The following is a 15,869-nucleotide window of genomic DNA, read 5'->3' on the forward strand; positions in this document are numbered from 1 at the left end:
ATTATTACATATACACGTACTTTTCCTCACACATTGAACCAAAAATCCACACACACACACACACACACACACACACACACACATGCGACTGCGATGCTTGGTCTCCTGGTGAAGAGCCAGCGAGCGTCTTCTCCTCTGTCAGCTGGGACAGTGTGTGACTTCACAGGTTCATCAACATTTATGAGCAGCACTGCAGAGAACACGTTTGGCTTTTATGGTTCTTCATCATGTGCAGCATTAAAACGCTAAAATGGCCTCTAAACGCCGTCATAAAACAACGTGAGAGCACTGGAATGAACGGCCAGAAAAGGACATTTAAGGACCTTCACTCTTTCATATCTTGTTCAGTTCATGCCGTCAGTGAAGTATTAATTTCCTCATATGACTTTGAAGAACCCCAGAGAGCAGGAGCGTGTGCTTAGTTTGCTGCTCAGTGCATAAGGAAGTAGAAAAAAGTGAGCGGCTTGAGTTACTGACTGCACTGCACTATTTCTGCGCAATATGAATCTTAAACATCTATAAATTGACTTTTCAAGGACAATATTTTGCTGTCACTGGTAGTAAAACTGTAGCCTGTGTTCAAATGAAAATCTCTGCTGACCTCCAGGAGAGCTTCTGGGCTGTGGAGGCAGGTATCGGCGCGGCAGGGCCGGGGTGGACGGCGGCTGGAGACTGCTGCTGCGACATGGTCCTCTCTGGTGGACGGTGGATGGAGGGCTGGTGGTCACTCTGTGAGGAGGAGGCTCCTCACTCACACCTGAGACACACACACACACACACACAGGACAGGATACATCAGACATTTATAGGAGACTGATTTCTTCTTTCTCCCTCTTATAATCACATAGTTGTTTTTGAGGTCTGGATCATGTCTGAATGAAAGGTCACTGGACTGAGAAATAGTCTGACCTCTAGATTCTGCTGCTGCTTCTTCTAATCTTTTTTTCCTGGAGACTTGCTCTAACTCTAACCTACAACACACCATCACCTTACAGTGTAATCATTTATATTATGGGGACTTGCTTTTCCCCAGGTTTAGTTTCTCTACAACCAGAGTGAAAACTGACACACACATACACTTTAAAGCCCTCTCTCTCTCACACACACACACACACACACACACACACACACATACAAGAATGCTCCTCAGCTCCCAGACTGTTGAACGTTTTCTTTCGTCTTTAAAAACCTACTTTTACTCCATGGCGTTAAACACAGGCTGAGTTGGTCTCCCGTTGTTTTTGGTTTGTTTGTTTTTGCTTCACATGTCTTTTTACTCTGCTCTACATCATTTATAAATGTTTTATATTTCTATTTTTACTGTTCTTATTTTGGTATTTGACGTCATTCAGTACAACCTCGGTTGTTTGTAAATGTGCTCTATAAATATGAGTGTTATGCCATAGTTCACTATCCCAAGTCATTCATTGCAAAATAAAATGTAAATCACGTCCAGGAAAACCTGGGCACAACATGAATATAAAGACATTTATAAACATTTCCACTGCAGCTGGGAAGATCAGACTCGTTTAAGGTGGAAGTCTGAATTTCTAAAATCCCAGAGAGCTTCCAGCTGTGTCAAGTGTACCTTTACTTCTGTCTTATTTATCTCAAATCAAGTCAGTCGTATACATAATACTGTTGCTATGCTGTGTTTACAGTGGTTATATTGACTGGAAAAGCAACAATGACTTCTAGGATCCACCTTAACACTCACACAGTCACTCATGCACACCTGCAGCCTGCCACACACACACATCCAGACGTGTTACGATCTCTCACTAAGCTGCTCCATCACCATTGCACTGTAATGATGCTAATGGTGGCTACAGAATAAAGTACAAACCTAACTGAACACAGAACATGTGGTATGGCATCATGAGGAGAGATGTGCTCACTGGTTAAAGGTCACAAAGGTCAGGAGACGTGTCAACAAATGTCCAGGAAGAGAAAGTGATGACACTGACACGTCAGAAAGAAAACGGAGGAAGAAAGATGTGATGAAAGACTTGAAGACAAATAAAGAAATGTATCCCATTAACAGTAAAGGCTGATCACTGATTGGCCAAACAAACGCCAGCTGATGATGAACAGCAGAGGAAGGAAGAGTGTGTCTGTGTAGAGAGTGGAGAAGTGGATGGTGCTGCAATGAAGCCACCAGAATATGTATTTATGAGGATGAATGAGAACAGCAGAGATTTAAGAGATACGGGACCAAAAGCTCCAGGAACACAGAGAACAAAAGGCAGCGGTTTTCAGCTCAGTGGAATAATGCTGACTCGACATGAAGTGCCTGTGCTCACACGCACGGGTAAAAATACACAGAGAAATCAGGAGGTTGGATTATAATCTGTTCACACACTGACAGATTAAAACATATAGATTACATTGACACAAGCAAGGTTTCAGGTCATAAATGTAGAGATGCAATGGAAACATATGAAGAGAAGTGACTACACACACACACACACACACACACACACACACGACTGAATGAAGCTTCATGTTCTCACTGTGTCATTTATCATTTATCTCCGGGGCAGAAGACTGTGTCATTAACTCTGACATATCACACACTCCTATAATTTGTTCTGCTTATTAATTATCTCTGCCTGTCACTCACCTTTCACCCGCCAGTCAGAAAATAGCTTCCACTGTAAATCTGTGGCTGTATGATCAGAGTCTGTCGATGCAAACATCAAACAAGAGCAAAACATGACCTGAGTCAAAGGAAAGGCTCTTCTTTCCCACAGATTATGGGACTTATATTAGTTTACTGACATCTTTAACAAGTGTACAGTTACTATAGTATAGAATTTTGCATCAAACTAACAAATAAAAGGTGATGTGCTCTCGTTATTCACCATTAAATGTACGTTTAAGATGAAAGTAGGACATTTAAAGGAGGCAAAGTAGGTTTATGAGTTAAAGATAACCGTCACTGTCACAGCTCTGCTGCCTCAGCAACGCTCACGCTGCCATGTTAGTTTCCCTCTCCTCAGCCACAGAATGGCAGCCATGTCTAATTGGCTCGGCTCATTTCCTGCTCTACTGTGTGAGTCCGTACACGTTTATGCATAAATGTGTGTGCACATGCACCACACAATCCATCTGTTACAGACCAGATCTGAGCCACTGCATCTGGGCTCTGTGGCAGCCTCTCTCCTGCCTGCAGCCGCCGCTCCATGACTCTCTCTCCCTTCATTGAATTGAACTTTTATCCCTGCGTCTGCGTTCAGCTCCTCCTCTCTCCTCTCTCCTCTCTCCTCTCTCCTCTCTCCTCAGCTGCCAGCTCAGCTCTCTGTTTCATTTGATTGTCACCATTATTTCATTAATGCAGAGAAGACGGATGGAGGTGATGACACCGTGTTTGTTTTGAGTTCCCAGCCACGAGTCAGTCAGCACAGGCTTCACCAGCCGCTGCTGCTGCTGCTGCTGCTGCTGATTCTCCTTTCAAATATCTAATAAAGTCTGTCTGTCAGTCACAGAGGAATTAACAAGACATCGCCTGTGCATCGCTCTCCCTCTCTCCTCGTCTCTCTCTCCTCGTCTCTCTCTCCTCGTCTCTCTCTGACACACACACACACACACACACACACACAGCGTGTCAGAGACTAAAGGGTGGATTGAGTTAATGGTCAATCAATGTCATATGGAGAAACCTTTAACCTCTCAGATGTCAGTCAAACACACACACACACACACACACACACACACACACACACATATTTGAATACATTCATGCAAACAGGCGATGAGAATCAATCAGCTGAGCTCAATGTCACCTTGAGCTCCAGAGTGTGAGAGTATTTAACAGTTGCTTGTATTTGTGGTATTTGTGGTATTTATGAACATTATGGGTTTTTCTATGGCTGATGTCGATCTTTAGTTATCGGTGCAGACGATATATGATTTCAATGATCTGATGAAATCTGATGTTGTTTGTGTTTCAGTTGTTTTAGCTGCAAACAGAGTGAAGGAGCTGAATGGTTTTTGGATTTCACATTATTCAAAACCAACAGAATAAGCTGTCTTTCATAATATAATGATACAACCACAACTGACCACATACAACCTGTTCCCACTCAACTGTGTCACTCCCAAAACTCACCAGTAAAAGAAGGAAATACCTAATAAAAGACTATTTACTCTTCTGTGATGAATGATGAATCCTTTACGGTCCAATAACCTCTCCTCTCCTCTCCTCTCCTCTCCTGTCCTCTCCTCTCCTCTCCTCTCCTCTCCTCTCCTCTCCTCTCCTCTCCTCTCCTCTCCTCTCCTCACTATATATTTTTTTCCTCTCGTTTCTCATGTTTTATGAACCCTGTCCTCCTCCTTTGTCTCAGCTGAGTGAGACATAAATGAGTGAACGTGTTGCCCTAAAGTCCCTGAGCTGCCAGATGTCCAGGCTAAAATCTGGGAAAGTAAACCAAATCATGAATATGATGAAAATGAACTGATGCCTGATGTAGATCCCTCCCCTCGGCCTCTTCTCTCTCCACATTTGCATACACGATTATTTGATCAGAGCAGGTTGATAGAGCTGTGCCCTGAAATCCTTCTCCCTCCCATCACTCAATCCTTTAATGATTTCTCCTGTCGGTATCGTCCAAAGCCCTGTGAGTCTGTTTATCTGGCTAATCAATGACGGACACAAGAAACTCAGTCCCAGTCTTATTTCCTCTGCGTTACAGAAGGAGGTCACAGGTTTGCTTCACTTTCTCTGATGTGTGAGTGCATGTGTGTGTCACACACATGCACTCACACACACTCACACACACACACACACATACAGCTGCTGGTAATTAGAGCCTGATGATCATCATTATCTGTCATTAGTGACATTTACCTTTTGTGTCCGTGTTTTGCTGTAAATGACATCGATGTATGTGTTTGTGCAGTCACTCTGAATTATGGTCTGTGCATGAGGAAGTTGGCACAGACTGATTGTGTAACATGACGAAGCATCTGTCCCTCTTCATAGTTTCAGCTGAAAGAATCCGGTTTTCTTTAGCACAGTCGAGGTCTTCTGAGGAAAGGTCGCCACCTGCTTGTTCACTGATCTGCAGATTAGATTCTTCAGAGATTTTTACCTCTGTTTGCTCTTCTTGCTACTGATGCAACCCCCCCCCCCCCCCCCCCCCCCCCATTTATCCATGCTTGAGACTGGCTGGGTCAATTTATAATGTCCAATTAACCCAATCAATAAGAAGCAATGAGCAATTAAGGACTGTGCTCAGAGGAACACTCAATAAAATCATTTCATTCAACATTATTTCAGAGCGATTTGATCCAAGTGGGAAATTAAACGGACTCTTTTATTCTCTTATACTCTTAAATTTAAATGTGTAACTGCCGAGTGTTTGGTATTTGCTGCTGCTGACGATCTTGGCCACGACTCCCTTGAAATTCTTAATCTCAATGGGATTTTCCTGGTTAAATAAAGGTTAAATAAAATAAAATACACATTAATGTATAGATTGTGTGGGTTGACCAGTAGAAAGTGTATTTCATACCCTGTGCTTGATGCACATGACAAAATAGACTAGAAACTGAATCTACATTTTAATATTTCACATCGCCTCGGGCTGTTATTCAAAACGCTGAAATTCAAATCAGGGATTAACTGTGGACCAAAATATCAGCCTTATTTTTCAGCCTCCCTAACGTAATTATACCGAGTGAATCCAGGCTCCAGAACCGATACGACAACTTTCATTATCGAAGTTTTGACAAGCAAATCTAACCCTGTGGTTAAAGTTCAGTTTTATCTTTTATTCTGAAGGTTCAGACAGTTCAGGTGTCTCAGTGCTAAAGGTCACATGCACCACACGGAGGGAAAAGAGGAAGTAAATGTTTCCCTCCTCCCTCTCTCACTGTGTCACACACACACACACACACACACACACAAACAGACAAGTGAACATCAAAGGGCCCTCATCTTTCCCCTCTCATGTCGATCATCCTTGATTCCATTTTGGTCTCACTTTGCTGAGCAGCAGCAGCACGAAGAGGAACAGCTGCTGCAGGCAACACCTTTCAAATCCTCCAGTCTTTCATGCTCTGCAGGCAGCTGGGTTTTTTACATGCATGTGTGTCACAGGCATAACATCCATAAAGTGGTCATGACGACCCAGGGAGCTCTGAACTACAGGTGATGGATTACTGACATAAATGATTGCAGATTAATACGCTTCATTAGAAGCATGAGATACAGTGTCTGTAGTAATCTCTGGGATTCAGTGAACACATTTCTTACTGTAACAGATTAAGTTTGATGTGAGGAGCTGAGGATTGTGATCTCTGTGTTTGAATCTCTTTGCTGTGGGAATAATACACAACTCTTTATAAGTGTTATGTGTGTGTTTATAGGTCACATATTCAGGCATTTTTTTGGTCTTCTTATGTGTTGTTGAGTCAAAGTTATGATTCATTTGATATCGCATCTTTAGTCGTGATATAAAGTAGCAATAATTGTGCAGAAGTCACAAAATTGGCCGTTTTTTCTTTTGAACTGCTTTTTGCTCAGGTGTGTTTATATAGATGGTGAAAATGACATGTTTTGTCTAAGTTGTGCTGAAAAAAAGGATATAAGTCACTCTATATTGCACATTCTTATACCCTCGGTATGTTTAAACATAGTAATGTGTTCTAAGGGTTAATGATATGATGTTTTGGAAAGAACTACACGGATGTTGCACCTAGACATCAAGAAACCCCCAGAATTGACATAAAATGATAATATATTCCTGCAAGTGTCAGATGATGATGTGTTTACTGTCTGACTGCACTGACTGAGGTTTCACCTTCACCATTTCTTTAAGTTTTCAGGTGTAAGGAGGAAGACGTTTAAAGTTGAAAAGAAGAAGAAGAAAATCATTTCGGGGGAAGCTTGTGTCTCTGCAACTCTTTCAAAAAGATAAAGATCTGCACACGAACACTGCAGTGAAAAGTTATTATGTTTATGGACAAATTAAAATTTTTAGACTTTTTAAACGTATGTAAAGACAAACTCATGGAAGAATACATGCACACTCATGCAGTGTAATTAGTGAATTAAGATATATTATATATTCATTATATTATGAAATAAATATGAGGAGCTTTTTGTGAACTAACTGCAGTGGTACTGCTTTTTTAATGAACAGGTTCCTCTGTGGAGACCTGAGGGATTCCTCACTTTTTTTTTTCCTGCCTCAGTAACCAAAAAGGAACCTCCCACACATTTCCACAGTTTGTACTCATTTTCAGCCAATTGGAGAGAATAAAAAAAAAAAAGTGTGGGTACAAAAGGAGGGAACAGAGGGAAAGAGATGATGACATAACAGAAGGCTGACGTGCGTGAGAGTGCAGATGCTTTACGTCATCTGTAACTGGGAGAAGAAGAGCAAGCGTTTCCTATGTAGGTCACATTGAAAACACACTCCCCTGTGCTCCACACACACACACACACACACACACTCCGAGAACTCTCCAACTCGCCTGAGAGGAAGCATCCCAACCACAACTGCAGCTCCACGAGAGTGAGAATGAAAAACTACTCTGACAGTTCAGCCTGTGAATGCTGAGTGTATCTGCAGCACGGAGCCAGCGAGCGAGTTATCACCCTGCTAAATTAGTGATGAGTCTGGAAAGTGACAGCATGTGTTCTGCTAGTTTCTAGATGCACTGGAAATATTAGCTGTGAAAAGAAAACACTTCATGGCTCATGAAGTGTGTACCATGGTAAACTGTCCCAGCTGCTGATATTATACAGTTATTTACTGAAGCCAAGAGTCTTTGGCTCCTCCTGTGGACAAACCACGACATTTCAGAGCAGAGAATTTGACATCATTTGGAAAAATCTATTTCCCTGCGACCCTCCTGTGGAGGATAAATTGGTAGAAAATGGATGGATGGAAAACCTATTTTTAAAAACTCTGTAACTTTTTCAATCATTCAGATTTGGCAAGGTGTTTTTTTCATTTTCCTATGAGAAGATACATTTTTATCACTTAATTTGGTCATTAATAATAATAATAGGTCATATGGGACTCAATGAACAAACCATCCATTCATTCTCTACTGCACTGTCCTCCACATGAGGGTCACAGGGAGCTGGAGCCAATGCCAGCTGACATACTGCGTGTTTCCACCGGCACGGCACGGCACGGCACAGCACATCCGACACAAGGATCAAGCCAAACTTAACAATCCTAAAAACGTGGGTTTATCTCCAATAATTTCCAAGGAAATGTCTAAAATCTCAATATTTAACAGAGGAGTCTGGTGTATCAGTCTGTAGTGACTGTGTCCTCATGGAGGAAGAACTGAACAAATGATTCTAATGATTCTAATGATTCAGTTACACTGAAAACAAGTCACTAGTCACTCATTTGTGTTGCGTGTAAAATAAAGTCACCTCAGTTTCATGAAGCCGTGCAGTGATGACTCCGCCCACGGTGAGTAGGTACTAATTTGAAGTGGAAAACCAAACCTAAACCTAAACTGTGCCGTGCCGTGCCGAGGCGAGTCGAGCTGGGACCATAGGTGGAAAAGGGGCTATAGGGTAAGAGGCGGGGTCACACCCTGGACAGGTCACTGTCAGTCCATCGCAGGGCAGAACTGGGATCTAAATCTTTAACCTTCTTGCTTTGAGGCAACAATGTACAAACCAACAAATAACTAAACTTCAATCCATCACTTTAATTTATAAGAGAATTGAACTAGTGGTAACATCTATTAACATAAACACTCCCTTCAGTCCTCAAGTGTTCTATAAAACATGCTCTATTTTATATTTTAATTACATGGAGACTGAAGAGACATTTTAAAGAGAGGTGGAGCCCAGGAGAATAATAAATGTGGGAGGGACCTGTTTATGCAAATTATATTCATGTAGGGAAAACATAGGAAAAGGCAACAACAACAACAACAACAACAGTAGGGGGATGATGCACATAATGAAGTGATATAGATAAAGTAGTAAATGTGTGAAAAGATGAGTGATGATTGGACTCACTGTGAGCCGTCCTGCAGGATTCACTCTGTGTGCTGTCGGCAGAATGAGCCGAGGACGCAGACGACACGCTGGAGCTACGGACGTAGCCAAAAGCTGCCAGGCGGCCTGGGGGAAGACGGCTGGAGCTGAAGCCCGGGGGACGCAGTCCTGACTGGCTGCCTTTGGGAACCAGAGACCTGGAAGCCGCGGCCACGGCCACAGCCTGAGGCTGAGCCGCTGCCGTCGCTGCAGCAGCAGACGGAACAGGAGCATGCTGGGTAAATACCTGGTCATCTGTTAGAAAAACACACAATGAAAAATAAACATTTCAGTGAGTGTCATCAGTTAAATTGAAGTGGTAACTGGCTGCATTTAAGCTCTTTTTGAGACTGTGACTCTCCTGTGAATCATTCATCACTCTGTATTGACGACACTCTCAGTGGGAACCAGGAAGTCGTCTGTGTCTGTGTCTGACTTCAACAACAAACACAAAGAGTTTGGCTTTGGCCAAGATTGCAGTTTCTCTTACTGCCAAACACAGTTATGACATCAATTATAACAAACTCAGGAGACTGATGATAAATCTTTACAGCGCGCATACGTTATGTTTCTGAGTTGATTGTGTTTACATTGTAGTTGAACTTAGTAATGGCTTGTATTCCACGGACTCTGTCAAGGTGCGCTTTATGCTGCTGTAGGTGCACACGCTAAACCAGGAGCTAAGGTCAAATAAAAGCTGGATTAAAGGAGTGAAGAAAAAGAGATAAAAGACGAGAAAGAAAAGACGGGGAATCAGAGGGATAAAAAAGCAATCATTGCTCCATAGTGGCATGTTTTTGTTACTGAGCAACGGGAAGAAATTGTCTCATTTCAACCCCCAGCTCACACTAAAGTGTCGAGATCCGACAGAAGCCCATTATCCCCTGCTGGCTGCTGGCTGCAGAGATAAGGTGAGCAGCTCTCCTCTCTGCTTCAGTCTGCTGCACATGATAGGAAAAGCACTGCTTCAACGCAAGAGAGAGAGAGAGAGAGAGACAATACAGGTTATCTCTCTGGAGTGAGAAGGTCAGGATCATTAAAGATAAATGCCCTCACACCCCACTGCATTTACACTCAGAGAAGGGAGCTGGACAAATATCCACTTTAAGAAGCATAACAAGGATGAAAGCTGCAGCTAAATGAAAATACACATTATTTATGACAAGAGATAAAACATTAAAGATAACCTTGATTCTTTCTTTCATACAAACTTATATACAATGTGCAGTTAGTGGTCGAAGGCTCAGTCAAAGCCGCTTTCTCTTCAACAACCTCTTTTTATTAGAGCTGCAACTAACCATCATAATCCAGTAATCTGTCGATCCTTTTCTTGATTCATTGAATATTTGTTTGGTCAGGAAATTTTTTTCAGTTTTAATGATTTCTTTGTCAAACGGAGAAAAGAATCCAGAAAACATTCACATCTAAGAAGCTGAAAAATCAGAGCACTTGTTTTAATTATTAAAAAAAACCTCAAAACCGTATAATGGATTATCAGAATAGTTGATGATTCATTTCGTAAATGATTAATCGAATAATCGTTGCAGCCCTACTTTTTTATCATCATACATTTTCCTTTATTATCTTTTTTTACGGAAAAAAACAAAGAAAGAAAGGAACAGAAGACAGAAAAAGAGTTGAATTATGTAGGTACTATAACAACCAAGTGATTTTCAATTTTAGGTGAGTTATGACACCTTGCACAGGTTCCCCTCCACACAGCGTTAAATTGCATATTATTAAATGTGACACTCGAGTGCACTGCAATCTCTGCAGCTCTACTGGAGCGAAGCGCACGGCTTCACGGCTGCAGAGAAGCAAAGATTGTCAACATGCAGAGGTGGCTTCAGCACAAACGTCCTGATGGAGGATCCACACTTTCATACCAACAACGTGTTCAAAACCTTCTGCATTCACTGTAATAAAGAGGAAACAGAGGGATCCAGTCCATACTTTACAAAAACCAGAGTCACGTATAATAATGTGAAGTGATGTTTATCCCTGCAGAGTGAGAGTGAGAGTGCCGGTGCTGACGTCACTCAACTGTTAATTGCTTTGCACTTCAAAGCCTGTCGTTCCCAAAGGGCCGAGCTCCACTGAGACACCGTACATATGTATTAATAGGGATTATGATAAGGACACCTGACAGATCCTAACACTGTGATGATCAATTTAACACACGCAGCTTCGGGTTCTCTGTGTGTGTGTGTGTGAGAATCTAGCTGTGACCAAAAGAGCAGATTAAATATGCATGGGAATGATAAATGCCAGAGCTTTCCAGCAGCAGCAGAGTGCACGGTGAAGGACAGACTCCATAGTTCATATTCCAGTGACAATCAAGCTGCAACGCAAACCTCACTTTGCAGAAGTGTTATCTGAAAAATCTGAATTAGACACGAGCTGCGCGTGAAGGAAAAGTGTGAGGAAGCTGCTTCAAGTTTGTAAATTAGCAGAAATATTTCCGTCCAATCACAGCAGCCAAAAATGAGCTGCCATTCATCTCAGGCCAGTGTGAGGGAGGAAGAGTTTAATGCTGCAGAGGAGCCAGAGATAAAGAAGCAATAACATTTAACTCAGAATCATAGATTCTGTTTTCTCTGAGAACACAAATCAAAAACAAAGATTTCTTCACCTGCGTGGTCGAGGTTTTTCTGGCTCGTCGCTGGGAGGACAGGTTGGACCGGCTGGCTGAAGACCAGCACTGACCTCTGACCTTGACCAGGTCCTCTGCCCTTGGCCGTGGCCACAGCCGTCCTGTTGACAGCTCCGAGGCCGAGACGTAGACCTCTGCCAGAGCGCAGCAGACTGCCGCTCGCCCCGCCCTGAGCGGCCACCGGGGGCTGCAGCGAGTCTTCTGCACAACTCCCTTTGAAAGCAGCAGATCTTTCCACCTTCAGGGCAAAAATCATTCAAATTAAGGACGAAAAAATTCTGTTCTAACTGAATTAAATTGATAAAAATAAAATAAAATGATATTTATCTTTTAAATGTAAAGAATGACGAGAGTATTTGTGATAGACACACACTGAGAAAACAAAATGATTAACATAATTAACGCACATAACTTTATATGTATATTGATTTAAAATTGATTTAAAAATCTAAATGATCAGACAGGATATGTATAAATGATAAAGTGTTTAGCATCACCAGTATAAATCAAGATTAGGTGTCAACCACTCTCCATAGGTGTCATGTGAAGCCTTGAGATTTGTCCACTTTGTTCTTCGCTGTATTAACTATTTATTCAGACATGCTGCTGCTTAATGCTGCTGCTTAATGCTGCTGCTTAATGCTGCGGGAATATGAATGCTTACTAAAGCTGTTTGATGAGAATCAATAAGGAATGACTTTAAAGCAATACTATGCAGCTCTGGTGAGAGTGAGGATGAATCGCAGAATGTCTGTGATTAATTATAAACACAGTAGTTTGCTGTGGGATGGATGCAACACAACGGACAGAGCACAAGAGAGGAGAGGACAGACAGGGTGACGTGGGTGGAGATATGTGTCTAAAAGATGGTGGAGAGGTCAGCTGTGATGCCTGGTTTAGAGACAGGACGTCACAGGGTTGAAGATTTTCATTGGGGGACCAAGATGGACGGGACTAGAAATGAGGGACAGCTGAGGTTGGTATTTAAACGGTTTGATCACGTGCAGAGACAGGATAGTGATGATGTTGGACAGAGGATGTTGAAGGTGGAGCTGCCGAGCAGAAGGAAAAGAAGAAGACCACTGAGAAGGTTCATGGATGTTGTGAAGGAGGACGTGAGGACACAAGGGAGAAGACAAGGTGGAGGCAGATGATAGAAAATATTGGATGTGGTCGGGACAAGGAGCACAATAATGCTACAGTAATGCATGTGATATGATACCATATAACATGCTGTAATGGTACTGCTGCTAACTGATGAAACAAGAATTAAACTCTACTGCAGTGTCTTTACACAGTGATGATCCTGAACAGAAAATCCTTTGTGAATGCACCAAACTACAGCAGAATCACATTCAGCTTCATCTGTGTCGTCGTTCTCCCACTCACCTCTGACCCCGCCCCGTAGAAGTCGCCCTCTTTGCCGCCCAGTTTGGGTGGAGCCGTGTGGCTGTGGGGGTGAACGTGTGTGTGTGTGGGGGGAACAGTGTGTGTGTGAGCGGGGGCCCTGATGCTCCTGCTCAGTGCAGCTGATGGGAAGACGTTGGCCTGCATGTCCTGACGATACTTGTCATAGAGCAGATTGGAGGCAGAGAGCACCGGGACTCCTCTGGCGTCTGTGTCTTTAGGGTTTCCTCTGAAGGGAGGCGGGGTTTGTCCGTGGGCGTACGCTGAGAGCCGGGACGGCAGAGAGGACACCTGATAAGGTCCATCAGCCACTTGGGGTTTGAACTGAGGATTCTTTCGGACATAGGTAATGATTTTAGGGCGAACTCCTTTAGGTTTAAGTTTGGGTGATGGGGAGCTCTCTTTGGGGCTGGAGTCGTGTTGAGGGTAGGAGGAGCTCTGCTGGTTGTTAAGAGGCGCTTTGGAGATTCCACTTGTGCTTATGTTAGTTTTGACTGGTGCTCTCAAGCAACTGTTGCCATAGCCCTGAGCTGACGTTGACACAGCAGGGTTGCATCCTGACGGGATATGTCGAACCGCTCCGGGGACGTTCCTGGAAACAAGGAACATGGAGGGTTGCCTGCGCGGTGAACCCTGGGGTGTCTTCAGAGGGGAGTGAGGAGGAGTACACGACCTGGATTCAACCCCAGTCCTGTTGGGACTGGAGCAATTCCTCCTGTATGTGAACTGAATCTGGGGTCTCTTCTCTGTTGGAGAAGGGTTGGAGGGATTACAACTAAGCCCCAGTGCTGACGCTGGCTGTTTCTCCACAGAAGGAACCTCTCTCTTAGTCTGGCTGGGCTGTCTGAGCTGGGAGGCTGCAGGTGTGCTGTACAGATAAGAGAAATCTGACGGTTCACGTAAAGCTGACTTTCCATGCTTTCTGTTGAACCCATTGCTGTACGACTCAAGAGTGTAGTTTGGAGAACTGGGTTGTCCTGTCTCCTCCTGATGAGGAGTCGGCTCTGCAGAGCTCCTGCTCTGTGGAAGAGGTCTGACGAGTTGTTGCCGTCGTGGTGGCAGAACCCTCTCGTCAAATCCAGTCCTTCTCCTTTGGCCGAGCCCCACATCAGAGGACAGTCCATTTTTATGATGGCTTCCGTCCTTCTGTCTCTGATCCTGGCTGCAGAACTGAAAAGGATGGTGTTTCTCCTGAGGATGCAGTGATGCTGAGTTCTGGTTGGCATCTACAGGAACTGCCATTCTCCTTGTCTGGGCTGAGGTAGAGTTGTTTGCATTTGGATACGGGTGAGTTTTAGGACTAGACAGAGAAATGGGAGAATATGCTTTGCTACTAATATCGAGAGCACTTGACAAACTTCCGCTGAGGGCAGTGGCTGACAAACTGGAGACAAACACATTTGTCTCAGACTTGGATTCCTTCAGCCCTCCCTTGGGCCTCTCCCTGGTATCGGTCTTCTCCACCGAGCCTGTCACACACGTGTCTAGCTCTTCAGTGCTGTGACAGCCGATCCTTTTGTGGACATCTTTACCTCTCTGTATTCTCCTCTCTTCTCTGTCATTGTCATTTCTCCTCCTGTCAGTTGAAGCCGAGCTGGCAGTCGAGCTGGAGGATATGGACATGGGACCCTCGTCTCTTCCGTCTCTCAAACTTTCCTCGTTGTCTTCATCCAGATTATCTTCCTTCTGGTCCCTGTTTCCCAAAAATGCGTCTATCTCCTGACAGTCCAACAGCTCAAACTCTCTGAGCTCAGACTGCATGCACTGCTGCTCAGAGCCCCAGATCACCAGCTTGTCGGGGGAGTCGCTCTGGGAGACTAAAGGAGGGATGGAGTATCGTCTTCCTTCTTGATCACCAATAGAAGTTAATTGATTGGCGTTGTCGTCCCCAGACTGAGGGAACTGGTTTTGAGTCTTGTTTCCTCTGTCAACGCTGACCCTCAGTCCCTTGAAAGTCGTCAGGTTGCTCATGTTTGAGCTGCTCTTACAAACAGATGTGTTAAAAACACTTGTGAGGTTCTGAGGCCATACGTCTACAGAGTTAGAGATGGTTCTTCCCTCCGTGTCCCGTCTCTTCAGGCTGTGAGTGACGAAGTTCTTTCAGTTGCATATTCCAACGACCAAATGTCATCTCATGAAATGTTTTCAGTTCAGCTCCCCACGGATTTTGCATTTAGCGTGTTGTTGACGAAGCCGACGGCTCTGCAGGGAGACGGCGATCTGTTCGATCTGCAACAAGAACAACAAAAGAAACTGTGAGCATGAGGAAAAATACAGACAATTCAGTTTTGCTCTCTCTCCATGAAACCACTTTCGGTGTTTTACATTTATATATGAGCTGTGCCACACTCACAGGCTGCTGTGACTCAGTATCAGCGGATTCTGAGTCTATTTTTGTCTTATGGGCGCTGATAGATGTACATCAAATGCATTTTGATTTGCATATATTAAATGACATTAATTCACGTGTTGTGGTGGATGGCTAAATGCAGCCCAGGAGACCTCAGTCTATATTGTATTAGTTATGAAGTGATGATGGGAGTTCACTGTGGTTTGAGGAGAAAAGAGCTCTGAGTGCAGGCTGTTAGGACACAAGTGACAGATCCACCACGGGAATGGCTAAAGAGGAAGACTTGAGGACGAGAGGGACGAGTGTGAAAGGTTTTGTAATGAGCTGAAGGACGGCATGAAAACATCTGCACAACAGTTTGTTTCAAACATTCTCTGAGGAAACACAGGTGTGGTACAGAAACAGCAGATACCAGAGGGATACATCCACACTGCAGCACT

At 43.7% G+C, this 15,869-nt stretch overlaps 1 protein-coding gene across 2 annotated transcripts in view; it reads right to left on the reverse strand.

Annotated features, from left to right (window-relative positions):
- Window positions 1-15,869, reverse strand: part of mtus2a (microtubule associated tumor suppressor candidate 2a) — a 47,059-nt gene that overhangs the window by 22,837 nt on the left and 8,353 nt on the right. For both annotated transcript variants that reach the window (XM_058627024.1, XM_058627025.1), the window contains exons 2-5: window positions 13,062-15,308; window positions 11,652-11,910; window positions 9,002-9,274; window positions 602-757 (exon numbers count right to left, since the gene is read on the reverse strand). In XM_058627024.1, the coding sequence (XP_058483007.1) occupies window positions 602-757; window positions 9,002-9,274; window positions 11,652-11,910; window positions 13,062-15,050 (2,677 nt within the window). In that variant the 5' untranslated portion in view covers window positions 15,051-15,308. The remainder of the gene's footprint in view (window positions 1-601; window positions 758-9,001; window positions 9,275-11,651; window positions 11,911-13,061; window positions 15,309-15,869) is intronic.

Source organism: Solea solea, chromosome 4, assembly GCF_958295425.1.
Source record: "Solea solea chromosome 4, fSolSol10.1, whole genome shotgun sequence".
NCBI classification, from domain to species: domain Eukaryota; kingdom Metazoa; phylum Chordata; class Actinopteri; order Pleuronectiformes; family Soleidae; genus Solea; species Solea solea.